This window comes from Symphalangus syndactylus, chromosome 14, assembly GCF_028878055.3.
Source record: "Symphalangus syndactylus isolate Jambi chromosome 14, NHGRI_mSymSyn1-v2.1_pri, whole genome shotgun sequence".
NCBI classification, from domain to species: Eukaryota; Metazoa; Chordata; class Mammalia; order Primates; family Hylobatidae; genus Symphalangus; species Symphalangus syndactylus.
In genome coordinates this window covers 68849566-68876050 of record NC_072436.2, presented here as the reverse complement: position 1 = coordinate 68876050, position 26485 = coordinate 68849566, and the positions used below count along the sequence as shown (strand labels likewise).

The 26485-nt window shown below is 55.0% G+C and overlaps 1 protein-coding gene across 15 annotated transcripts in view; it reads left to right on the top strand.

The window, feature by feature from the left end:
• Nucleotides 1–26485, top strand: part of DYSF (dysferlin) — a 232381-nt gene that overhangs the window by 118763 nt on the left and 87133 nt on the right. For all 15 annotated transcript variants that reach the window (XM_055241803.2, XM_055241805.2, XM_055241799.2 and 12 more), the window contains 4 exons: nucleotides 1899–2072; nucleotides 15672–15765; nucleotides 16282–16359; nucleotides 24616–24797. In XM_055241803.2, the coding sequence (XP_055097778.1) occupies nucleotides 1899–2072; nucleotides 15672–15765; nucleotides 16282–16359; nucleotides 24616–24797 (528 nt within the window). The remainder of the gene's footprint in view (nucleotides 1–1898; nucleotides 2073–15671; nucleotides 15766–16281; nucleotides 16360–24615; nucleotides 24798–26485) is intronic.

Below are 26485 nucleotides of genomic sequence, written 5' to 3'. Positions count from 1 at the left end.
ACATCCAGCACACAGAAGTCACACCCAGCACACCCACAGATCACACCCAGCACAGATCACACCCACAGATCGCACCCAGCACACACACAGATGCTTATAGACAGACACATTCAGATGCCCATGATTACAGGAGGTCACATACAAAGTTCACACACCAACCTGGAAGATGGAAAGACACCCACGGACTGTGTCTTAGGCTGGGTTTCCTGGAGGCAGAAGCTCAGACGTGGATTTGGCTGCACATTACTGGGGCAGTGCCCTTGGGAGTGTGAGGAGCAAGGATGCAGCTTCAGGCAGGTCAGCTGTGGCCTGAGCTGTGGTCTGGGGAGGTGCACAACTCAGAACACCACAGAATCCTCACCTGGAGGCAGGGCTGGGCTTTGTATCCCCTCAGCCATCTGTCTAGGCTTGGGGTTGCTGGGGTGAGCTGGGGCACATACCTAGCTTTTCAGTGAGGGGGTTTCCTTTAGCATGGGGGTTCCCTGGAGCAGGTGGCTTCTGGGAGCTGGGAGCTGCCGATGCTGATGGCAGCTGGGGATGGGTGCACCACACGTGTACACTGGCTGGTGAGGGGGCTGGGGTGGGCCCCGCTGGCATTCATGCAATGCAAGCATACATGCCCACAGTGGAGCACAGATGCCACGGGACACTGTCACGCCCAACGTGCACATGGATGAGCACACGCAAGCACATGCACTTGCTCTGGGGTCACACAGGGGCCTGTGCGCTGCACAGCCTCTGTGCCCGCCTGCCCTGGACCTTCTTGGTCTACGATCTTCCTTCCTAAACACACATTTGAATTTTGGCTCAAGAACCAGACCTCCCTTAGTCCAGGAGTAGCCTGTGGTATGACCCAGGTTCCTTCTTTTCTCCTTGGGGGCAGAGAACCTAGAGAGGACCGTTGCTGGGTCCAGGGAGGGGCAAGGCGTTTGGACAACCAGCTGTTCCTGGTGCTGTGAACCAGACAGATTCAACTTTCTCCCTGAAGGGGCACCCAGCAGACAGAGGCAAAGCCTGCCCAGGCTCATGTGCCTTGCCCACCACCCCACAGCCAGCGTCCTTCCTGGATAGTGGCACAGCTGGCCTCCAGGACTGGCCCTTGTCACTGTGCTTCTGGCCCAGACCTGAGGTGGTGTCTGACAACAGTGCCAGGTCACCCTCTCCCAGGAGCTGAATGGCAAGGGGGCTCCCAGGACTCCCTTCAGGCCCAGGAAAGGGACCCCATGAATGAGGTACAGGGGTGCCTCCACAGCTGAGTTGGGTCTAGCTCCCGGGGGTGAAATTGGCTGTGGTTGGGAAATAGGATCTTCCTTTTACCTCTGAGCAGCAGACCCACTACAGGATGTGAAGATGAAAAAGGAAATGACAAGAAAACTTTGGATTCATGAAATCCACCCAGAATTCAAACAAATAAGCAAGTCAAAAGCCCAGTGTTTTCGTCACTGCATCAGCCTACCTTCCCTTTCTGGCTGTTTGGTTCTCCCCGCTACCCATGGAGCCTCCTCTCCCCTCCTGATTTTTCTTTTTTTTTTTCTTTTTTTCTTTTCCTTTTGAGGTGGAGTCTCATTGTGTCGCTCAGGCTTGAGTGCAGTGGCACGATCTTGGCTCACTGCAACCTCCACCTCCCAGGTTCAAGCAATTCTCCTGCTTCAGCCTCCCTGGTAGCTGGGATTACAGACATGAGCCACCACGCCTGGCCTTTCCTCCTGATTTTCTGACCTGGGGTTCCTGTGGCTGCAGAAAGCCCCTCTCCTCTAGGTGGCGCTCCCAGGTTTTCCCAGCTAGTGTGGGGGCTGGTGGGGATTTTTCATGGAGGACAGGAAGGCAAAGGTGGAGCTGAGCACAGGACTCCCCCAGCCTTCCCACCGGCCTCTGAGTCTGCCCCTTCTCTTGTGCAGCACAGGCAGGCGGAGGCGGAGGGTGAGGGCTGGGAGTACGCCTCTCTTTTTGGCTGGAAGTTCCACCTGGAGTACCGCAAGACAGATGCCTTCCGCCGCCGCCGCTGGCGCCGCCGCATGGAGCCACTGGAGAAGACGGGGCCTGCGGCTGTGTTTGCCCTTGAGGGGGCCCTGGTACGTGGGGCTGCACTTGTTCTGGGTCGGGTGAGGTGTATCTTGGTTTCCCAGGGCTGTTCGGGCTGATGTGGGAGAGGTGCCGGGACCCCAGGTTAGGACTTTTGGATGGAACACTGGCTGGTCATCCTGGCATCAGTACCTGTGGGGTGGCATGTGGGGAAAGCAGCCCCAGTCTGAGTGTTCTTCTAAAATGAAAAAGCTCCTTCCTTGGCACTGAAACACTTGCTGCTACTACTTTGAGGTGTCAAGATGAAAGCAGAGGGGAAGATGGCCTTGGCCGTCTGGCTGGCCTGTCCCTGGCTGGCTGGCATGAAGATGGGCGAGGAGGTCCATGGAAGTAGTGAGAGAGGTCTTGTGGCCCCACAGTGTCCTTGGTTGCATGTGCATCCTCTTGAGGCAGAGACCATCTCATGGGCATCCTCAGCAATTTTGGGGAAGAGGTGTGTCTTAGAAGCTGAGCCCCAGGATGGCTTTCCTGCCCAGGGTGCACTTTCTGTAGCCAGTGGAACTGGGGTAGGCTCAAGGTTCTCCAGGGCCTGGGTGACGGGCTCCTCAAAAGAGAGGAGCAGATGCCTCGGGGACAGTCTGAGCGAGCACTCGGTACTGGCACACAACCAGTCCCCACTCTGCTGCTCTGGGGAAGGAGCCGCTCCCTCTGAAATCCAGCCAGGACTGGCACCTCCCTAGGGGTTGGGCTGGGGCCCTACAGAGCGGGTCCCATGGGATGTGAGGGTGTCCATGTGAAGCCAGCTGTGTGGTTGGGGTCAGGCTGGGCACCTATCTGTAGGACAGCCTGGCTTTGAAGGCTGGAGGAGTGCTGTGGGGAGCTTCAGGATCTTGTCGGGCTGGGCACCCGCAGGGAGGTGAAGCCAGCCACGGCCCTGAGAGGGGTGGGTGGGCTGGGGAGGCTCTGTCAGTTTCAGGCCTTGATGGTGGGCAAGGCCCAGCAGTGGCAGTGTAGAAGAGGAAGCTCTCTGGGGGCCTGAGGACGTCAGAGGAGGCTGCCATAGGCTTCGGAGAGAGCCCCTCGCTTGTCCTGGGGCCAGGTCAAGGGGAGTCTGAGGGGAGGTAGCGGAGCTGTCGGCTCTCTGGGCTATGGACTGGTCTTCTGGCCAGGGTGGGGCAGGATAGGATGGAATTGCTGCCCAGGTCAGGGCAGTTGGGGAGCCTCCTGGGGTGCAGCTGGTGTTCTGTGGCCCCCTCTGCTTTGAGTCAGAAAGGGCCTGGCCTGGGCACTGGGCAGGGGCTGGTGATGGTCCTGCGGCTCTAGCTGAGGGGTGGAGTGTGAAGACCTTGGCAGGCCTCAGAGTCAGGGCCAGGTCTGAGAAGGCCAGGAAAGCACGCTGTGTAATCAGGATCTGTTTTCATCAGCCAGAGCTCCACTCAAAGGGGCTGAGAAGAAAAGTGGTTTGTGGACTCACAGAACTGGGAAGAACCCAAGAGGTGAAGCAGGCATTAGGCCTGGCAGGAAACAGGTTCACACAGTGTCCCCAGGACTCACACCCGTGTCTTGGCCTTGTCTCACACGGGCTCTCTCTGTGTGGTAGCAAAGATGCTGCTGGTGACGAAAGGCCAACATCATCCCTCCAGCCAGCAAAGTCCTGCTAGATAAAGTAGCCCAGCCCACAGCGCCACACTCTGTTTTCCTTGCAGCTGGAGAGACCCCTGAGTGCTGCTTTCTCAGTAATGTTAGTGAAGTCTTGGGCATGACTGACCGGCTCTGCCTGTTGGTGCCCAGCCAGCCCCTGCACCTGGGTGAGGGATGGAGCGTTCTGATTGGCCGGCATGGGTCATGCCCCTTCTCTGTGATTGACAGTGCCACCAGATTGGGGAGAGGAGCTTCTGAAAAGAAAAACAAAAAACAAAAACCAAAGCAATGTTGGGCAAAGAGCTTCAGATGGTCCAGACGGTGACCAGAGCAGTAGGGAGCCAGTATGAGTTGTTGACAAGAGGAGTGCTCTGGTCAGAGCTGGGCTTCAGGACCATCAGTCAAGCAGCCATGGAGGATGCTTGGGAGGCACAGCCTCACATCAGGAAATCCCAGGAGTCTTGGGTAGAGATCTGGGAGAGGTGACCACCTGGTGTGAGGCCGTGGGGCTGAGGTGGAGGGAGGTGGGACCGCAGGGTTTGGGGAGAGAAGGGTCAGAGGTGGACAATGGGGACCCTGTGGTTGCCAGGCCGCAGGGCAGGGTGGAGCGGGTTGTGATGAGTTCACGGTTGGCCCTGGCAAGGCTGACACACACGGTGAAGTGCTGTGTGAGGGAGACAGAGCTGACGGCTGCCTGCCAGGCGGCCCAGGGCAGGAAGGCTGGAGCGGGGAGCCGAGGGGGCCGGGAGTGGGGAAGAGGTGACTGGAGACACGTGGACAAAGCGTGGATGGGCCCTGGGGCTGGCTAGGGCCTGGAGGAAGAAAGTGACAAGGCTGGGGGACCCAGGCCAAGCTTTCATGGCTCAGCGCCTGGGAGAATGAGGGGGGCACTTCCCAGAAGCAGAGAGACCGATCTGCGTATTCTTCTTATGGAAGAGACTGTCCTGAGGGATGGCTGAAACTGGGCATGAAGTCAGCAGCCATGGGCGGGTGATGGATTGTAATTCACCTGTGACTTGCCTGTGATACATGGAAGAAACCAAAGTGGCAAAGCCCCGAGTCCTGGGACAGCTTGGCTGGCAGAGAGAACCAGAGAGGGAGGCAGTGGCTTCAGAGGGTGGATCCCACAGACCTGCAGCTGGAGGACCAGAGAGTTTTGGAAGGTTTAGGTGTGTCTGGCGTTTGGACAGGGCCACAGGCCCACTTGACTGTCTGGAAGACTCTATACCTGAGTGACACACACTCACACACTGTCTTACACACCAGCACACACACCAACACACTCATACACATCAACACACACACTTTCCACTCATACACAACAACACACTCTGTTAAACCAACACACACACCAACACACACTCTCTCCACACATTCATACACACCAACAAGCACACTAATGCACACATACACACTCATACAACACCCCCACACACTAACATCCATCCACACTAACACATACACAATCACACTCTCACACATACCCTCACACACACCAACACCCTCTCTCTACACACTCCCATATATACCAACAGACACTCCCCCACTCTCATGCACCCCCCACTCTCTCACACTAACACGTACACAATCACACACATACCCTCACACACACCAACACACTCTACACATACACACCAACACATAGACACACACACATTCTGACATACACTCTTACACACACTCGCACATACACAATCACATGCACAACCCCCCCCCCACACACACTCTTTCACACTTACACCCCCCCTCCACAGTCACGTTTCTGTCTGCCTCCTGGGACCCAGAACAGTTTGGGCTCCCACTGCCAAGCTGCTGTCTTTGTCCCGGGATGTCCTGATGCCCCAGCACAGCACTGGGGCTAAGGTCCTCCCTGCCTCCTGGGGAAGGTGGTTGGATTTTCTGGGTGCTAGGACCTGGCTTCTGTCCTGAGAGCTGGTCTTTGCCCACGGGTCCCTGATGCCTGGTGATTCATGGGTGGGATGGGTGAGGCCTCTGTGGCTCGAATTCTGCTTTCCCTGCTTTACTAGCTGTGGACGGGTCACTCACGCCATTAGCAACTCTGTTACCTCACTCGTGCAAGTAACTGAATCCCAGGACCATTTTAAGGATGAATGACGATGCATGTAGTGAAGCACTTCTCAGACTTAGCAAAAGTAGGCACCGTCTGGGGATATTGTTAAAATGCAGACTCTGATTCAGGGTCTGGTGGGCCCCGAGAGTCTCTGTGTCTAACAAGCCTCCACATGATGCTGATGCCGCTGATCCAGGGGCCATCTCAGAGTAGCACAGATGTGAAGTACAAAGTGCCTCATCAAGATGGGGCTCCCATTGGCCCCCTACTTGGGTGCCCTTCTGAGAGAGGCAGAGCATGTGCCTTCCTGCTGGGAGGTGTGTGGCCAGGGTCCTGGAGAGGGAGGTATGGCAAGATGACATGTTCTCCCTGCTGCTTGGTGGGGGAAACGTGGTCTTCTGATGATCCCCTGATCTGATGGTGGAGGCCTGGCTCATGGGGAACTCCTGTCTGATCAAGAAGAGAGATGTTCACATGTGAGTGCAAATAAACCCCTAGAATCTGTGTCTTTGAAGTGTTGGAGGTAGAATAAGAGTCATTCCAGAGTGGCAGTGTCTAATGAGGGGAGGCTTCTTGAAGAAGGATGTTGGGAGGCAGGCCTTACAGGGGCTGGGGAAGGACCGTGGGTGGAAGCCAGGTAGCCTTGCAGGTAATCTGACAGTTCTGGACCAGGTCTGTGGCGCCCCCTTGCCTCCTGCCACCTTTTCCCTGACCCACACGTCCACCAGCGAGCTGGGCCTTGCCTGCCAGCTCCCCTCTGGAAGACGTCTTGTTGGAAGGCAGGCCCTGTCTGCTCATTAGCACGGGCAGCCTTTCCCTGAAACCTTCTGCAGGGGCCAAGCCTGGCTCCTTCCACGGAGCGGGAGGCCCTGGCTCCGTCTGCTAATCGTCTGCTGTCTCCATCCCGAGCATTATTTTATTTTCGTATTATTCTTTTTCCAGCTAATATCCTGGCATTTCCAAAGACACCGGGTTTCATAATCTTCCTGGCGTTCCCAGGGAGCTGGGAAGCAGAGCACAAAGCCGCTATTATAGCGCGTTCCATCCAGCCTCCCTCTCCACCCCACACCCCTTGTGGCCACAGCAGCCACCACCGCCGCCTCCCACCCAGTCACCCCCTCCTGACGCCACCGGCCTCTCTGGGAACTCTGGTGACGGCTGCCGGGATGAGCTCACAGAATCCATCCTGTTGCCCTTGCCCTGGGCCTGCCCTCCATGATCGAGGATTTTTCCAAGCCCTGCCTCTGTGCATGGCCCTGTGTTGGGAAGGGTTCTATGAGATGCCTGGGCCTGGCAGGGAGGGGAGGGACAGAAACGTCGGCAACGTGTGCTCAGAGTCTTGGAGATTTTTGCTGCTGGAAGAAACTTTCATTTTCTAAAGGCGTGCCTGACCTGCCTTGGGAGGTGTAGGAGCCTCTTGATATTGGATGCAAAGTCATGCATGTGCATGCACGCATGTATGATCTGGCGTGAGGGCCATGGTTTTATCCAGTTCTCCAGGGGCTCCAGGACCCCACAGAGGATAAGAATTATTAATATTGATTTTACCATGTACTAAAAACCAGGCTTTATATGCATCATCTCATAGTGACCCCAGAAGGCTGGATTCTATTATTAGCCCCATTTTATAGTTGGGGAGACTGAGGCTCTAGAGCTGCGCTCTCCCACACAGTAGCCACTAGCCATGGGTGGCTACTTAAGTTTACAGTTAAAGTAATCAGATAAGAAAATTTCATTCCCCAATCAGACAGGCCACATTTCCAGTGCTCAGTAGCCACACCTGCCGAGCAGCCGGCTACCACATTGGGCAGTGCAGCCGTTGACGGTTTGATCACTGTGGGGAGGTCTACTGGACAATGCTGCTCTGGAACGACTCCGAGCCCTAATGTCGCCCTGGAAGAGGCCTGAGTGGGAATGTCCAGCAGCACAGCACGAGTCAGTGCTAGAACCAAGGTCCAGGCAGTGGCTCTTCTGCCCCTCTCTCCAGGTGTCTCCTGACCTGCAGCCAAACCCCCATCTGGCGCTTTCATTCCCTCACTTATATGATGGCATCATGTCCCTCCTGCTCCATGGAGTCCCTTTGTGGTGGAGTCCCAGGGTGGGAGGATTGGATGCTGCTGGCTAGAGGCCTCTGCCCTGGGCAGGCTTCTCCTCACCTGATAGCCAGGCAGCTTGGCAGTCCTAGGGCAGTCGGGCAGCTAGAGAGGAGCTGGCCCCTGGGCCCCAACCCTGGGAAACCTCCAGAGGGTTGGTGGAGGCCAGTGTCCCGACTGCAGTAGAGAGGACCCTCGGAGACAGGTGGCTCAAGCCTGGGCCGGCGAGCAAGGCCAGTTGAGAGTCAGAAGTGCAGGGAAGTGGGTCAGGGAAAGGCTGGTTCCAGAGAGGAGTAATTTGGGACTTGAGCTGGCTGAAAAGGAGGTCAGATGTGGATGGGGAGGGAGGGGCGGCTCTGCGCCTGAAGGAAGCCATGCTGTGGGCAGGGGACCCAGGCCTGGTTCCCAGAGCTGGCACTGTGAGCAAGGGCAGGCCCTAGGAGGTGCGAGGGGTTTACCTCATTAGGAAACAAGGCCTACGGCTGGTGCTGGGGCTGGGGTGTTGGAAGGCAGCTCTGTGGATCTCTGGACTCTGTTTCTCCAATATTCAAGTTGAGCACCTGTTCTATACCTGGCATTGTGCTAGCATGGGCGGCTTGAGGGCTGGGTCTCCTCTCAAGCAGAGGCCTCGCTGCTCTTCCTACTGCCCCACAGTAGGGGACAATTTGGGTAACTCTAAATGTGTGGACCCTGCATCTGTCTCACTCAAGATTTGAACCCCAAGGTCTGGAGGATTCGATTGCATATCCACGTGCCTCAGGCAAAATGCCAGCGCCTAGATTCATGGCTGCAGAGGAGTGTGTTACAGTCGGGCGCGTGTGTTGGGTATCACCCATGTGGGTCATTGTACATGCATGAGGGTCTTCATCTGCCATTGCTAGAGTGACCATATAATTTACTGTCCAGTCTGGAACACTATTAATAATCACACTGGAAAAACAGGCGTAAGTAGGACCATTCTAGGCAAACTGGGCCATAGAGTTGTCCTAATTACCAAGGCACCCTGGCATGGGATGAAACCTGCTTCAGTGTTCTCTGCAACATCCACATGTGGAGACATGGAAACCCTAGAGGGACAAACACACACGCATACATGCTCGCGCCAGCCCACACGTGGCATCGTGGATTCTCCAGGTTTCCTGATTCCACCCTCAGCTCCCCAGGGGCCAGCCAGTAGTTTTGCAAGGAGTTTAGCAGCTGCTTCCAAGCCCTGGCTCCAGCTGTAAATTAAATGGGGTTGCACTCTCGCCTGCTATTCCACTTAAGGTTGCAATCAGCCCTGATTAGAAAGGGAGTCTGTGTGTTCCTGCGTTCCATTCTGTCTTTTAAAGGGTTCCCCTCCTTTGGCCTGGGCTCCTGGCCTGTGTGGGGTTTCCCTGCAAGCTGAGGCTGGAGCAGCCAGGGAAATGAAGTGGGCCCTGGGTTCCCCACAGCCCTGACTTGGCATTCAACCATCTGTAGCTCCAGAACTTTGCTCAGGTGCTTTGAGCTCTGATGGGGTAGTAGGAGCCTGGGAAGAGTCTTGAGAGTGGGCAGGAGGACCCCAGGTTCTGCCAGCTAATTTGCTGTGTAGCCCCAGGGAAGACCTTAATCTCTCTGGGCCCCAGTTTTCTTGCTTATCAGGTGGGAATGCTAAAAACACAACAAAAATAATAACCTCCCCTTATGGAGCAGGGGTCGGCAAACTATGCCCCACAGGCCAAATCTGGCCCTCTGCCTGCTTTTGTAAATAAGACTTTATTGGCCGGTGGCTCACACCTGTAATCCCAGCACTTTGAGAGGCCAAGGCAGGCAGATCACCTGAGGTCAGGAGTTTGAGACCAGCCGGGCCAATATGGTGAAACCCCATCTCTGCTAAAAATACAAAAATTATTCAGGAGGCTGAGGCAGGAGAATCGCTTGAACCTGGGAGGCAGAGGTTGCAGTGAACTGTGATCGTGCCATTGCACTCCAACTTGGGAAACAGAGGGAGACTCCGTCTCAAAAAAAAAAAAAAAAAAAAAGGGCTTTATTGGCACACAGCTGGTACTCATTCACCTACGTAGTGCCTGTGGCTGCTTTTGTGTTACAACAGCAGCCAAACAGTTGCAGCAGGGACCCTGTGGCCCACAAAGTCAAAAGTAGTTAGTACTTGGCCCTTTATAGACAAGGTCTGTCAACCTCTGTTCTAGGGCATGTACCATGGGCCAGCCATTGCCTTCTGTCCTGTCCACATAGTATCTCATTTAACCCTTCCAGCAATTCTAGGAGATAGGGTCTGTCAGCACTCCCATTTCATTTTACACTTAAGCAAACTGAGGCAACCGAGAAGCCAAGTCGTAATTGTTTAGCTGTGTTTCCTCCCATGAATATTGTGAAAAATTTTATGGATAATGGTTGGGTTGCGCAGGGTTTGTGGTAGTGTACACTACATCATCCTGTTGGCATTTGGATGTCCCAGCAAAGCCCATAGTGAAGAGAGTGAAGGTGGTGAAGACCTGGAAGGTCACCCTAGAACTGTGCTGGTCAATGTTTAACAACCAGGTCTCCAAAACAAAACAAAACAATCCCCAGCCCTGGTTTGTAGCATTTGCTGATTTCCATGATGTAGCTGTTCCTGCCATGACCAATTTCAAGCTAGCAATGTGGCACCACTGAACACAGAGCTGGGAAGAGACGGGCAGTAGCACACTGATACATAATATTTCCATCACAGATACATGAGACGGAAGCAGCCTCAGGAGCAGAGATAACGGGAAAAGGTAGTACAAGAATTAGAATGGGCCAGACGTGGTGGCTCACGCCTGTAATCTCAGCACTTTGGGAGGCTGAGGTGGGAGGATTGCTTGAACCCAGGGAGGTTAAGGCTGCAGTGAGCTGTGATTGCGCCACTGCGCTCCAGCTTGGGTGACAGAGCAAGAGTCCATCTCCAAAAACTCTTGCTCAGAAATTAGAATGATTTCAAGTATTTATCACCTTGAGTTTTTAAATATAGTTTCTTTAGTGGTAAGTGTATATGATTTAATTTTCACTAATGGCTGTGTTTAAAAACTGGCTTGCAGAATTCCTGAAAATATAATCTGCTCTTGTGAACCACACATGCTCACTCCAGCACCTGCTGCTGTCAGGGGCCCCCTGGCCCCTTTTACATAAGAGATAGTGGATGGCCCCCAACAGTAGTGCCCCTTCCAACAACCCTGCCACAGGTGCTCTTCAGGCCCATCCTGTGTAGGAGCTGAGTCCTCCCCATAAAGTGAAGGAGGGTAGCCAGCCTCCAGCTGGTCCATACCCATCTGCTTGACTCTGCTGGGGCAGGGAAGGTCTCTGTGGCCTCCCTGGTGGCCCCTGAGATGTTTCCTTTCTGGCCACTGTGGGGCTTTCCCCTGCCTGCTCAGCCCCAGGAAGCCTACTGCTTAGCCTGTGACTTGTTGCTGTGTCCACCTCTGCTCTGGCCCTTCTGTCACCTTACTATCTCCACTTTATATATCCTGAGCCAGAACTCTAGGCCCTGTTTAGAGCAAGGCACCATTGCAAACAGAGGGTCTGCAGACAGAGGGCACAGACACCCCGTGGTGCAGAAGGAATCTCAGACATGCTGGTGGGCTCGATCTTGGTACTGATCTGATTTAGGTGGGTTGAGGAGTCCCCTTTGTAGGCTGTGTTTCCCCAGAACCTGACTATCTCCTCCCGGCTGTGGTCCTTGGATATTAGTCCTTGGCAGACTCAGGTGAGTTTGGCCATTGGCTCTGGGGACCCCTGGGGGAGCCCTGTGGCTCTGGGAGGCAGAGAGTTCCTCATATTCCTATGCTCAGGCTCCTCCAGGGAGTCGTGGCTTCCAGCCGGGCAGCAGCGGGTTGGAGGCCACCCAGTCCCCTGGACGAGCAGCAAGATCCCTTACACAGCTAGCCCAAGATGGAGTGCGTGGCCACAGACCGCGTGGCTGCCAGCCCCAGCCTGGGAGTTGTGGTGGCATGAGCTATCAAGGCAGGAATGTGACTGTGGGAAACCCAATGCCCTGGGCCTGGCCCTGGGGCTGGGCAAGAGTGTGTGTGTGTGAGTGGGTGAAGAAACCAGGGCATCAGCCTCTCCTGCAGCTTGGCTTGCACAGGGGCTGGGGAAATTCAGGGCGAAGTGGGAGTGCCCAGGAGGGGTACCTAACACATCCTTGAAGGGTGACCTTGATGATAAGACTGCACGGAAACATCAGGGGACACATGGGGCAAGGGCCTGGGGGCAAGAAAGGAGACCTCAGAGTGTCCCAGCTGGTGTGAGCAGGTAGGGGGTGTAGGGGTTTGGGGGTCTGTGGGTTTGTAGTGTCCTGACTGCCAGAGACTCAATTTAGAGGCCACAGTGGGCCAGGAGGGAGGGGTGGCCTTCCCTCTGCTCCCAGGGTCTAATGGGGATGTATGGAGAGCCCAGGCTCCCCTGGGAGGGCCAGTGGACCAGAGGATATAAGGATGTTGGCCAGGCGTGCGGGTGGAATTTTGCCCAGATTGTGAATCAGGTACAAAGAGGGACTGAGCTTAGTGGCTTCCCTCAGCCTGGCTCTGTGGGGTGTGTCTCCCCTGGTCCGCCAGCAATGCTTCTTCCCAACAATCCCTATCTGTCTCCCTGAGGTAGAGGGAGAAGGTCGGCACTTGGGTGGCAGATGGGGTGAGAGTGGGCAGCAGGCCCCTGGACTAGGTGTGATGTGGCTGGGCCCCTCCTCTGGCGCCAGGTCAGGTTTTGGAACCCAGGCAGCGTGAGAGGCATTCCCAGAGGGAGCGTTGGTTCCTCCCCCGGCAGAACAGTCACTTGCAGGGCCAGGGACTCAGTGAGGTCCACATGGAAATCCCAAGGAGGGAGATGCTGCTTCTGACTGCAGGCAGGAGGCCCTGCCCTTGGACAGAGACCCAGAACGTGCTGCCAGAACCTCAGACAGAGGCCTTGGGAGTGGTGCTGACAGGGGCCCGGTGAGGGGGGCCATCTAGAGGAGGTGCGAGGTGAGTGGGGATGTGCACTGGCAGCCCTCCGCGAGCAGGGAGGTCCCTGCAGGCGCTGGGAGGGAGAGAGGAAGGATGGGGCCCTGGAGCTGGAGGCGCCTCCCTCCCTATGCTCACCCTAGCCCCCTACCTGTGGGTGGGGCACATGTGTGCGGCCGGACTGAGGTAGACAGACCACAGAGTCCATCCCGCCTGCCTGCAGCTGAGTCCACCCCCTATCCTCCCTACTCCCACTGCTCCCACCCCTTACCAGTGCCCCAGCAGCTGGAGGTGCTGGAGATGCAGGCATCACGCATTGTTGCACCTCGGGGCTGGCCAAGCCCTATTTCCAGCGTCCTAACCAGCTTTCCTTAGTGTCCCTGCCTCCCAAGTCTAAGAGTCCTGCTGGGTCCCCAGGTTTGCTTTGCGTTTGGTGTTGCACACCCTGCAGCCAGAGGGGTGTTCTGTGGTTATTCACTGCTGGGCTTGGTGCTCCCTCCAGTGGGTTGCCAGCGCCGCAGGGCCAGGCCAAACGCCTCTCCTGGCAGGGGCCCAGGGCTTCCATACCTGTTCACAAGGGAGGATTTCAGGCCTTTGGGTCCGTGAGAGAGAGCGAGAGAGGGAGAAAGAAACTCCATGTACAAACCACCACTGCCTGGAGGCACTGGGAGAGGCCCTTGCTGGTGTGCTTGATTCTTACTGAAATGTCCACTTTTACACCTTGGAATCATTTTGAACAATATGAGTGATGTGAACACCACTTCCCGCACATGACAAACTTTATAGTTTATGACACGCCCCCTCCCCAAGCCCTGTGCCTTCTCTCGTAAGGTCATTGATAGCTAGCATTTCTTGAGCATTTACTGTGAACCAGGAAGTGTGCTAAGAACTACATGTTCTCTGTCTTCTTTAATAATCAAAGCAACTCTCTAAAATAGATACTGTATAATTATCCCAGATTTATAAAGTGATTGATTCAGAGAAGTTAAGCAACTTGCCCAAAGTCACACAGCCAGTAGTAAACGGCAGGGCCAGAACTGGAGCCAGAGGAATCTGGTTTCAGAGCCCATGTTGAAGTTGTGGCCAAAGGAAGAGGAGAGTCCGGGCATCTCCCTGACAGAAATGAGGTTGTCCTGTGGTGGAAGTCAGAGACCACCCAGGGATAGCAGGACCTTGGAGAGTCCCCTGGGAGAACAGAGGGACTCAGTCTTTCCCAAGTGTGTGTTTTGCAGGCCCTTTGCAGCAAGGGAGCAGAGGAAGACCCAGCCTACCTTTAGGATGCAATTCTTTGTTGACCCAGAGTGACCAGGGCAGGCTTTGCTTAGGTGTCCTAAGATGATCTGAAGATGGGGAGGCCTGGGATGGTTGACGGCACCTCTGGCTGTGGAACAGCATAAGCTTGCTATGGGAGTGAGTGCGTCTGGGACAGCTTTGAGGAGCGTGGTTTGCCTGAAGCCAAGGGCCGGGTTTGGGGGAAGAAAGCCTTGGTGTTGGATAGGGAAAGATAGGGTGGGTCACTGGGGGTCTGACTGGGAGAAGGCTGGACTGGACCTTTCAGGCCACCGAAGGATTCAGGCCAAGGAGCCGCATAGTGACTGAGGGTGATGAAGCTGGTTTTGGCTTGGGGATGGGCTGGCCAGAGGTGGGAGAATAGGTGTCCAGGGAGGCTTCTTGGACAAGGGGGTCTGGGACTGAGCCTTGAGGGTGGGCATGGTTTGGAGAGCAGGGGCACAGTAGTGGCAGTGGTGTCTTGTGTTGGAGGCACTGGGGGGCTTTGTAGCTTCAGAGCCTGGGGAGAGGTTGAAATTCTTGGGAAATGGTTCCAGGGTGAAGGTCAGGGTGGCCCAGCAGAAGAATCCTGGGAACTGGCCACTCTGGGTGGGCCTGGGTGGGATGAACGGGTTGTCTGAGGAAGAGGCCAGGGTTTTCTTTCAAGGGTGTGTATACATTTGTGAGATGTGGGACTGAACAAGGAAGTGGAGCAGAGACCGTTTTATTACTTAACCCCACCCCTCTGAAATGGAGCAGGCGACAATTTGGGTAGTGGGCAGGAGGGAGAGGAGAGAGGCACCTGGAGAAATCTGAGCGAGTGCAGAGGGAGCAGACAGCGCGGGGTGTCTAGTAATGGCCCCCGACTCTCCCCAGTCCCTCTGTAGGCTGTGGCTTGGGCTTCTGGCCCTGGGCTGAGAAAGTGCGTCGGAGAGCTGGGTGTCTGGCCCAGGGAAGTGGTCTGGTCTTGGTGCTCCCCAAAGTGGTTTGTGGCTCAGTGGTTGGAGCCCAGTGCTAATGAGGGCGAGGTGGCAGGGCTGACCATCTAGCTTTATACACAGTAAACAGACAGCTTGGCTTCCGAGCCTGACTGTCCACCCACTCCTGTTGCCACCTCTGGCCTCAGCCTGAGCCTTGCTCACCCTCAGCAGAGTGGGAACTGGTGAGAGATGGTGGGTGTGTGGTGCAGCTTCCTCCAGAGCTTGGGACCCAGCTCGATGTTAGCAGGGGGTGGCAGAGATGGGGACCCAGAGATGCTGGCCTGGAACCTCCACATTTCGATTCTGCTGGACTTGTCCCTAGTGGGCAGATCCCCGTTTGATTCTCCCCTGGAGAGCCCCTTCCAGTCATTCCTTCTAATCTCTTTGCCTGGAACAACTAAAAATTCCATTCTGGCTCATCTGGTCTTCACTAGAGAGGGAGAAGAATTTCCTACAGTCCTTTGGTGCCTTGACATTGGAGTCTGGTGATTTTTTAGGAGAGGATGAGCTCCCCAGAATGAAATTAGAGGCTGATGGTTCAGCTTTCAGCAGCGGAGAGATCTCCTGGCCCTGGGGATCTGCCTCTCTGGGCTAGTCTCCCTGCCACCCCCAGGCCTGGGGGCAGAATCTGCCATAACCAGCTTCGTGTCTCCAGGGCGGCGTGATGGATGACAAGAGTGAAGATTCCATGTCCGTCTCCACCTTGAGCTTTGGTGTGAACAGACCCACGATTTCCTGCATATTCGACTGTAAGTGAGGCTTCGAGGCCTCTATGGGGTGATAGGGGTGTGTCAGCTTATGCTTCTGTTTGGATGGAGTTGTATGATCAGATGTGTATGTGGGGCTCTGGGGAGCTGAGTCAGTGTGCTTTTTGGTGGGTCAGTGCTGTGTGTATGTGTGTGTGTGCGCGCGCACGTGTCCGTGCCTGTCTGTGTGTGTGTCCACCCACTCAAATCTGAGATCAGGCATTTAAGGCCCTGTGCTCTGTGGCTGCTCCCATTGTCTCTTTGGCCTCCCCTCCTCCCCTCTTCCTCTACCTCTTCTCCCCAGCCCTAGCCTGGCCCAAGGACACGCTAATTAGTCAGGTGTCCGCTTTCAAGCTGTGGTCTATTCTCCTGACCTGGCATAGTGGCCTGCGTGGTTTCCCTTGTTCAGCCCCTCTGTCTGCTGCCCTTTCTAGGGACAGACTCCACCTCCCCCCGAGCCCCAGCTCTTAACCACCCCAGCTACTCACTCTGGCACCTCTATTTTTTCCCTTGGTGAAGATGGGAACCGCTACCATCTACGCTGCTACATGTACCAGGCCCGGGACCTGGCTGCGATGGACAAGGACTCTTTTTCTGGTAGGTGGGAGAGAGGCAGGAGAGTCAGAGACTGTGGGCTGAGAGCTGGGAATGGAGACATCTGGCTTTCGGGCAACAAGGGGTGCTGTTTGCATGGAGGTGGTTGCTGTCACCAGGGTCCTGTGGCTTCTTGGTCGTCAGGTGCAGCAAACTCTTGTCCATGGCCTGCTGGACTCCTTGGTAGGATCAGGCTTCGCTGACTGTCCCGTCTTTCCTGAAAGCCCCTCTGGCCTTGGCTCTAGCTGCCAGTCTCTGGAGGGTCCCTGCAGCCTCCTCCCTGACCTGCTCCTCCTTGATGCTTCATTGCCCTATAAGGCTGATGCTCCAGGAAGTCGTGTCTGTGTCCTCTCTCTGGGCACCGGGGTCCCCCAACTTCTCCACCTTCACTCACCTCAGTTCATCCTGTGCAAACTGCCATGTCACCTTGCTCCCCAGCTCCCCCCACCCAGATCCAGGCTGCCTCTGCATTTCCTGCTGTGGCCCTGGGGTTGGCAGCTATCTGTTACCCAGGCTGGAAATTCTCAGTCACCCAGTCCTGAGGATTCTACCTCCTGAATCCCTCTCAGATCTGTTCCCTCCTCTTTAATGTCACACTGCCATCTGACACTGGCCTTGCCCCTTTGTATCTAGGTCATTCTGGTTATCTCCTGATCTCCCTGGCACCTTCCGCACTGCCCCAGACACACCTGGTCACATCCCTCCCCTGATTTCAAGTATAGACACTGACAGATAACCTCCAACTCTTCAGCATAGCAGACAAGTCCCTTGTGATCTGACCCTGTGGTCCTCACCTGGTTCACCTTTTGCTCATTGCCCTCTATCCAGTAGCTCCAGCCCCACCAACTCTGTCCACATTGCCCACGCCTGGCCTTTGCACTCAGTGCTCTCTCTGTCTAGAACGCGTTTGCTCACTATTTCTAACCAGCAAACTCCTAGTTATCCTTCAAGACCCAGCCCAGATGCCCTCTGACTTTCCCAAGCCAAGCTGGTTGCTCCTTCCTCAGCACTTGGCCAGTTCCTCACCAGCAGCTCCCTCAGAGGCCTTCCCCTCTGTACAGATCAACAGTGGTCTATCTCTGCCATCTCCTTCCTGCTCTGACCATGAGCTCCCCCAGGAAAGGGTCTCGTCTTACCTTTGAACCTGCAGCACTTGATGGCTAAAGAACAAACACTTGCTGAGTGCTCACTATGTGCCCAGGCATTTTGCTGACATTATTTCATGTAACCCTTATAATTGTCCTGTGAAGTAGGTGGTCAACATCCCCATTTTATAGGTGAAGAAACAGAGACTCGGATAGGTTAACTAAATACTTGCATTAAAATAGCTACCAAGTGACAGAGCTTGGAAGGGAACCCAAGGCTATCACTGTCTGAGTGCCTGCTGTTTGGTTGAGTAGAACTGAGTTCCATGGGAGTGACTTCCTGGTCACAGCATGGCTCTGCAGCTGATGGCCATCTGCCGGCTTCCTTGCTGGTCCACTCTCCTCCCCGATGTGGGGTCCACTCTGCGTCCTCCTCTCCAGCAGCTGTGGCCCTCAGTGGCCCATCGTCCAGCTCTGTGCAGCCAGGTGCGGGGTGGATGAGGAAGTGCTACCCCGTTTTGCTTTGAGGCCAGGGTCCTGAGAGCTCCCTCTGCAAGTGTATACAGCAGCAGCCCGCCAGAATTGACAGGCCCAGGCCAGATAAGCATCTGCAGTGGCTAACTTGTCCTGGGAAACTTGTCCAGGAGTCTGACGATTAGAGCTTACTCTGAGAAAAAGGACATGGATGAGTTTATAGCCTTGCTTCCTCTCCCTTCCTGGAAGGGTGTGAGAGGTGAGGGTGCTGGGAGCAGGTTTGTGAGAGGGGGGTGGCCAGGTGGGGCCCAGGCAGAAGCCCCCTTGTCTGTGGGCCCTGCGGGCCGAGGACCCTGCAAAGAGGGGAGGGAACTCCTCCAAGGGCCCAGTGCTGGGAGCTTATGCTCCCCTCTGGAGACAGCATTGGTAGGGCAGTGGCACTGGTCTGCGGAGACGTCACACTTTCCATCCTGGCCCCACCCCCTCCCCCAAATAAACATCCCTTGAGCTTTGAGGGCACTGCCCAGGGCTTCCTCAGAGGCCACTGGCTTCTGAATGAAAGGCCCGATTGAGCAGCTGCTGGAAAGGAAAACAGCAGCCAACATGGGTGAACCTATAAAACCCAGAGTGTTTATTTTCACTCCCAAACCCTAAACCAAAGCAATTTCTCCCCTGGAACTGACCCTGGGGCGGCTGGCGGCCGGAGGCTGTGCACGGCCACCGGCTGGCATTTCTCTGAGGAAACTCATGTGTGAATCCGGAATGTCTGGGGCCAACAGAGGGCCTGGCACAGTGTCTGTCGCTGATGCAGCTTCCAGCTGCCTGCTGGGTGTCTGGGGCAGAGAGGGCCCTCCTCGAGCCACTCTCCCAGTGCCTCTGACCTGTGGCTCTTTGGGCCTTTCCCCAGGGGCTCCTACAGCCCTCTGTTGTGCTCTTTGCCTCTCTCTATATGGTGGGTCTCGGGGCTGCGTGGACACTGGGGCCATGGCCGCTCCTTCTCCCCGGTCAAATATTTGAGGAGATAGGCAGGGGTTGCCCAGAAAACACTTGTTGAATAATATTGAACTTGGGAGAGGGAGGCTCTCCTAGAGCTATTGCCATCCAGATGGCCTGAGGGTTGCACCTTGGGTGGGGTTTGAGTGTATGGCTGGGATATCAATTCTCTGGACCAGTGGAAGGGCATCTGTGGTGTGTGCTTGTGTGTTTATTAATGTGTGTGCCCTGTGCAGCAATTAGTCATAAAAAACATAAAGTGATACTTAATTCAGTGACTTTTTTTTTTTTTTTTTTGAGACAGAGTTTCATTCTTGTTGCCCAGGCTGGACTGCAATGGCGCTATCTTGGCTCACTGCAACCTCTGCCTCCCAGGTTCAAGCAATTCTCCTGCCTCAGCCTCCCAGGTAGCTGGGATTACAGGCACCCCCCACCATGCCCGGCTAGTTTTTTTGTATTAGTAGAAATGGGATTTCCCCATGTTGGCCAGGCTGGTCTTGAACTCCTGACCTCAGGTGATTCACCCACCTCGGCCTCCCGGAGTGCTAGGATTACAGGCATGAGCCACCGTGCCTGGCCAGTTCAATGACTTCTTTTTGTTGTTGGGATGGGGTTGCCACTGCTTTGTGAACATCTGTTGTATGTACTGGGTTTGCTTTGAAATGAAAAGCTATGACTTGAGAGGACTTAGAACACATCACCAACACCACACCTAGCTCCGTCGTGCCCACCCCTTTGGTGTGGAGTGGGTAGCATTGCTTCCCTGAATGGTAGCCTGAGCTGAGTTACTCTTCATTGTAGATTGGCATGTCTCACAGGGAACCAGGGAGGAAGTTGTCAGTTTGGCCCCCTCTGCCAGCTAAGAACTGCTGTTGTGGTTGGAGGGATCATAAGCTCTGTTTATAGAGCTGCCCGCCCAGATGGAAGACCCTCAGGCAGCTCTATCATGAGGTCACCACATTCCAAGGGATGGCCCTCAGCTTAGGAGGGGCCCAGAAATCCCTCTTTGAGGGCCTCCCAGGTCACTGGGCTCAGGGGGTCCAACTTGGCTAACCAAGCCAATGAGAGATGGCTGATAGACCAGATGCCATATCATTTGTTAATTTACAGGGGTGAGTACCTCTCAAGAAATTAGAAGGTCCTGTGCCCTCTTTGCTGGCCTTACAGCTCCAGGTAAAGTCACAGCGGTGGGCCAGGTAGGTGATCCTGTGGGATGGTCCTGCCAGACCAGGCCGCAGTGAGGTCTGATGAGCCAGAGCTGCCCACAGCTGGGGCCACGTCTTGATGGCTGGTGCCTTAGTTTCCCTCAGATTCAGACTCAGTCCTGGGTGGTGCTGGGGGTTTCTTGCTTTTGGGTTTCCGAAGTCTGACCTCCAGTCTTCCTTCCCAACCCCTTTTTAAGCACAGCTTTTTGTTAAGGTTGGCTCTGGCTGGGGCAATCCACCAGACGAGCTTAAGGAGGTGTTTTCCAAAGTGCATTGGAGGCTTGTGAAATGCTCCACTTAAAAAGGGTTCCTGAGTAAGAGAGACTGGGAAACACTGCACGCTTCGAGATTTACAATGCACAGTGGCATATGAGAGGCTCTGAGGCGGCTGCAGGGAAGGAGCCTGTTTAATCTGTTTAAGCACTCATTAGCTCCCCAGAGAACCCACCACTCAAAGAACACATTTTGGGAAATACTGATCTACAGGATTCAGTCCAAATTGCTCAGCAGGGATCCAGGACCATTTGTGACCTGCCCCTCCTCCCCTCCTGCCCTTCTGTCCCCACTGCCCTGGTGCTCCCTTCATCCCCTCAGCCAGACCAATGGCTTGCTGCTCCCCAAGTGCCTAAAATCTTTGGTGTGTTTACCCATGCCGTGCTTGCGCCTGAAATGCCCCCTTTTCCTTGGTCTGCATGGCCTACCTCCTCATCCTTGAGACCTGCTTTAGGAAGCCTGACTTGATGCCAGCAGGCAACATCAGGCGCTCCTCACCCCTTCCCCTGTATGCTCCACTATTAAGTAGCACATCACCTTGTATTATACCCGTTTAGGTTACAATTTCCAACCAGTAGTCACACTCTTAAGAGCCTGGATTACGTCTCATTCATCTTCCTATTCCTAGCACTGTGCTAACCTCCCACAGGGTAGCCAGTCAATAATTGTATAGTGAATGAATGATGCATACAAGTAACGCAAGAGTGAACATCTTTGTACATACATCTAGCTTTTTGGTGAATCTGGATGACTCCCAGGAATATGGGAAAAGGGTATAAATGGTTTTATGTTTTTCAGGGCATAGTGCCCAGTTGCTTTTCTGAAGGGTTGTTGAATTGCTTCCAGCAATAAAGGAGAGTACCTATTTCATCAACTCTTTGCCCATACTGGCTTTTTATAATTTTGAACAATTTTTCTTAATTTTATAGGAAAAATATTGCTGGAGTCTAGTTTTAATCTGCATTGCCTTGATTACTGGCAGTTGATCCCACCCTCTCTTAAGGGCCCTTTCCTATGAGGTGGCATGGTGGAAGGAGCACTGTACTAGGAGTCAGGGGGTCTAGTACATACAATCATGGCCGAGCGCCTTAGTCTTCCTGGGGAAAGCTCCCTTCTCGGAAAAATGGGGTGATACTTCCCACTCTGTCCCCGACCCTGGTGGTCTGAGTGGTTGGTGGGAAGGCCGAGGAGGAAAGCTTAGTGTATTGTGAATGCAGAAGGTCCTCCCCAGAGCTCCAGGAAGGTCTGAGCAGCAGGGCTCAGCCCGAACAGCCTGGTGCAGGGCTCTGGATCCAGCTAAGGAATCGTCTGCCTGGGGCCTGGTGACAGGTCCCTGACTCCCTTGTGGTGATGCAGTGAGGTAGAATCCTCGTGTGCTCATGGCTGGATCCTCCCTGGGGCAGCCGTGGTCCTCAGAGCTGCAATCCAAAGTGCTTGCCTCAGCTAGGGCACTCTGCGCGCTGCATATGGCTTGTGGGTGTGGCCTGGGGAGAGCCCTATGCTGTGATGCATGCGCAAAACCCAGCCCCTCACCTTCCCCTCCACTGCTTTTTGGGAATCTGCCTCTCCCTCCTCTTAGCTTTCCTGGAAGAGGGATTTGTCTGTGAGTGTGTCTGGCTGTCCTTCATCTGACCACCTTGCTCTAGCAACACCCCTACTCCCCTTTTTCCTTTTTTTTTTTTTTTTGAGGGGTGGGGTCCCATGCAGGGAGAGGCCAGGCCCCTGCACACAGTAGCCCAGTGTCTGAGGCCCCAGGCCTCCAGGCCTGCTCTTTACAATGCCTTTGTTGTGTGTTTTTTCCTCCCATGGGCGGGTGGGGCACGTGTGTAGGTCTGGGTGATTTTTGTTTGAAAGCCACCCCCTCTCCGTTCTCCCCCCAGCGCTGAGCTCATTGCCTGGGCTGATGGGGCTGCTGGAAGGAGTCAGCCTGCTCGGGGGCCAGCGTGGGGGGTGCTGCCAACACCAATACAGCGTGCACAGCCGCTACAATGTGCAATTGTGATCTTTGTGTAAACGCGGTCGGTCTGGGGCCCGCACGCTTATAAAAATAAAGCGTAGGGAAGCACGGGGCGGGGCGGGAACAAAAGGGGCTTTTTCGCTGGCTCTCTAATATGGTTTTATTTATCGGAACGCGCCCTCCTTTCCTTACTGGAACCTGGAGAGGTTCTCTGCCGAGCTTGGAGCTGATGGTATCACAGCCAGACGGTTTCATTAAATGCACAGATGCCGCTGGGCCCTGCCAGGGGCAGGATGGAAAGGGCTCAGGGCCAGCCCTACCAGGTCCAGTGCATGGAAAGGGGAGCCCCATGCCAGGGAGGCTCCCACCAGGTGGGGGTGGGCAGTTCTCTCTGGCTCCTTCCCCTGCCAAGGGCCTCCCATTGCCCTCTTCTGTTCCACAGAATCAGGCTCAAAACCATTTTCCTGCAGGAAGTCCTCCATGATTCGTGCCTGATGGCTGTCAGGCTGATCCCAGGCTGGTGGCTGCCTTCTATTAACCAGACCCAGCATTGCTCAGCCAGTGGGTGGCCATGGCTGAGTCCGCCCCTTAACTTAGATACCTCCTGCTCTTAAAACCAGCTCTTTGGGCAACAGGCACAACCTTGGACCCTGCTCTCTCCATCGCTTGATGGGTTTCCTGCCATTGCCCACCCCAACCTTCCCACCTCTTTCCTGGTCACTCCTTGCCAGCCTTTCTCTCTGCCACCTGTGCAGTGGCCATGGTGTCCCATTTGGTCTTCTTGTGGCCAGGGAGCCTGTCTTGCTCTTCTCCCCTTTGTGCGGAAGCCCTGTCTCCCCATCCCAGCCCCTGGGTTGTGTTTGAACCTGCATCCTTCTGAGGCCAGCGACACAGAAGCCATGACCTCTGAGGCCACTGAGGCCCTCTTGAGGTCACATGGGGAGTGAATGGCAGTGCTAGGGCTGGACTGTGGGGCTCAGAGGGCACAGGCCATTGCAGGATGGAGTAGGGTGCCAAGAGTATTGAGTGCATGGTTAGGCACTGGGTTCAGCCCTCAAGGTGACATCCCATTAGGAGAAGCTGAAGGGAATCCCCTCCTCCAAGCCCTGTGTTCCTCTCCCAAGGTATATGCACTCAGTCCCTCTCCTGCATTGGTTTCCAAAATGTGGTCCCAGAAGGCAGCATGAGCATCACTTTTAGGAACTTATTAGAAATGCACATTCTCCGGCCCACCCCGGCCCTGCTGAATCCGAGTCTCTGGGGGCAGTGCCCAGCAGCCTGAATGAGCTGTCCAGATGATTCTGCAGCATGCTCACATTTGAGAACCACTGCCCTAGAGTCTGCTTTAGTGACACCAAGTTGCCTTTGGGACAAGGTAGAGGGGATGACTTGTGGCTGGGTCCCAGGCTGGCGTGGCCAAGGCTGGCAGGCTGGAAAGGAGTTTGGGGGCAGCAGGGAGCTGCGGGGGCCTTTGGGTTTCTCTCACACCCCTACTGCTAAATAGCTGCTGAGTCTGTGCACTTCCCTTTAGCACCCCACACCCATCTAAGCCACCATCGTTCCTCCCTGGACCACTGCAGTGGCCTCAGAACTGGTCTCCCTAGACCTCATGCTCCCTCCAGTCTGTTCTCCATGTGGCAGCCAGAGTGAGCTTGCTGAAATGCAGACCTAGACACGTCAGTCTGGTGGCATCCCAGAGCTCACAGACACCAGCAGCTCTGCTCTGCTCCCATTTCCTCAAGGAAGCCAGATCCCTCCCTAACACATTTCACTGCATTTTATGTCTATTCTTCAAGGCTCTGATCCAAATTGTAATTTTACATTAGCTTGTGTGGATATTTTATATTTAGTTCAAATTGTATTCTCAGCCCCTAGCACCTAGCCCCTAGCCTGGCATAAAGAAGGCACTCAATAAATGCTTGTTGGATGAATGAATGAATAAATGAATAGACCATACAGGCACTCACTTCCCCCAGCTGGACCTTGCTTCCAGCAGCCACAGCTCAGGAAGCGGCACAAAAGGGGATGCTCTCTGGATCTTGTGCCCATTTGCCAGGACCCAGGTTCCATGTCCCCACTGTGGCCCCCAGCTGGCCTCATGGTGGGGCTAGGAGAGCCCCATAGGGAAGATGCATCCCAGCATGAATGTTTTTGCTCCAGAGTGGCAGCCACAGCCCTGCTCCAGCTTTGTGGCCCCACATGGCTCTGGAGCAGACATCTCTCATGGTACCTGCTGTGTCCTGTCTCCCTTCCCCATCTCCGGCCCATGCAGATCCCTATGCCATCGTCTCCTTCCTGCACCAGAGCCAGAAGACAGTGGTGGTGAAGAACACCCTTAACCCCACCTGGGACCAGACGCTCATCTTCTACGAGATCGAGATCTTCGGCGAGCCGGCCACAGTTGCTGAGCAGCCGCCCAGCATCGTGGTGGAGCTGTATGACCATGACACTTACGTGAGTCTGCCCAGCTCCTGCCTCGTCCCCTCATAGAGAGGGACCATGTGCAAAGGTGGGGTCTCCAGGGACTCGTGGCTGCCCAGCCAGATGGGTGCTTCCCTAACCCTGCGGGCCCTAGAACAATTAAAACTATTTTAGAGTCATTAAAAATGGATTGCTAGCACAGATGCCATTCCCACAGCAGACATTGCTCGTCAGTGAAAGGGAACATATCCGGAAAAGGCACTTGGTTGTGGGTCAGGGGCTTGGGTTTTCTCTGCCTCTGCCTTGCCTGTGTGATCCCAGGCCTGTCCCTTCTTCTCATCGAGGAGCTGCGTGGAATCCTTAAATGTACATCAAACACTTGCGTTTCTGGCTGAGTGGCCCTTCACTTGGGGTTCCCTGTTTAGGTGGGAGCCGAGACACCCACACAGTAGAGAATCCTCCATGTGAGAGCACGGGTCCCCGAGTGCCTCCCAGCTCTGTGCCACAGGCAGGGCCTCTTACCACAACTGTCCCACAGGACCTCCTGTGGTGACAGGCGAGCTCTAGGGCTGTGCTGTCCCAAAAGGGAGCCTCTAGCTGCACGAGGCTGCACAGCACTGGAAATGGGACGGGTGCAGCTGAGAAATGAAATTGTAAATTTTATTTCATTTTAACGAAGTAAAATTAAAATTTAAATAGCTGCAGGTGGCTGGTGCTCCTGTATTGGACAGAGCAGCTCTAGGAGACTCCCAGGAGGGAGAGAGTGCTATGGGCTGGAATGAAAGGAAAAGGGAAGCCTTTGGGAAAGACCCAGGCCCTGGAGGAAATGTGGGGTTGGGGCGTTGGCACGAGCCAGAGGCCTGGAAGGAGAAGAAGGGAGTATGAGGCCAGGGGAGCAGGAGAGTGATGACGTCAGGGCAGCATTTTCCGAAGAGGAGGCTGGATGCTGCTGGAAGAGATCCACTGGGCGCACAGCAAAGAGGCCCGGCCTGTGCTGGAGGTGGCGGTGGGATGAAAGGGGAGGGGCTGGGTTTGGAAGACATTGTCAGTAAGAGTTGCCCTGACCAGACGTCAGGTTCCCTGGGTGGGTGTGGTGAACAGGGGTGGGGGAAGGTGCTGCTGTCTATATGCCTCACCAGATGGCAGGGGCAGCTGGCCATGGGTAAGGTGGGCCTGGGCTGGGGGTCCAGCATTGGGGTGCTTGGAAGGAAAAGCTGGTATCATGGGGAGGAATGAGCAACCGGAAGAAGAGTCCATGTGGGACTGTTTGGAGAAGGGCACAGGCCCTGGCACCTTTGGAGCAGGAGGGAGGCAGGCGGCAGGGCTGGCACTTCTCAGGGGGACTCGGCAGGACTGAGTGCAAGTGCAGAACAGGGCGGGAGGGCAGCGGTACGAGCTGCAGGCTGCCGGAGCCCTGAGGGGGCTTGCCCCTGCATCCAGTATGACGGATGTGTCTTCTGGGCAGCAGGGAGTCAAGGAAGGTGCCTGAAGAAAAGGCACCTTCCTTAATGAAAACATCATTTTGTCCAGGCTCATTTAATTTGATGAACGTGATCACAGTTTCCCCATTTGCAAAGTGGGGGGGAATTTAAGGGTGAAATGAGCAGGAGATACAGAAGTCCCTGGAACTGCAAACACTGTACTGCTGAGTGCATTAGAGAAATGCCAGGAGGCTGTCTCTCTGGTCTCCAATAGTCTCAGCGCTGATTAAATTATAGCAG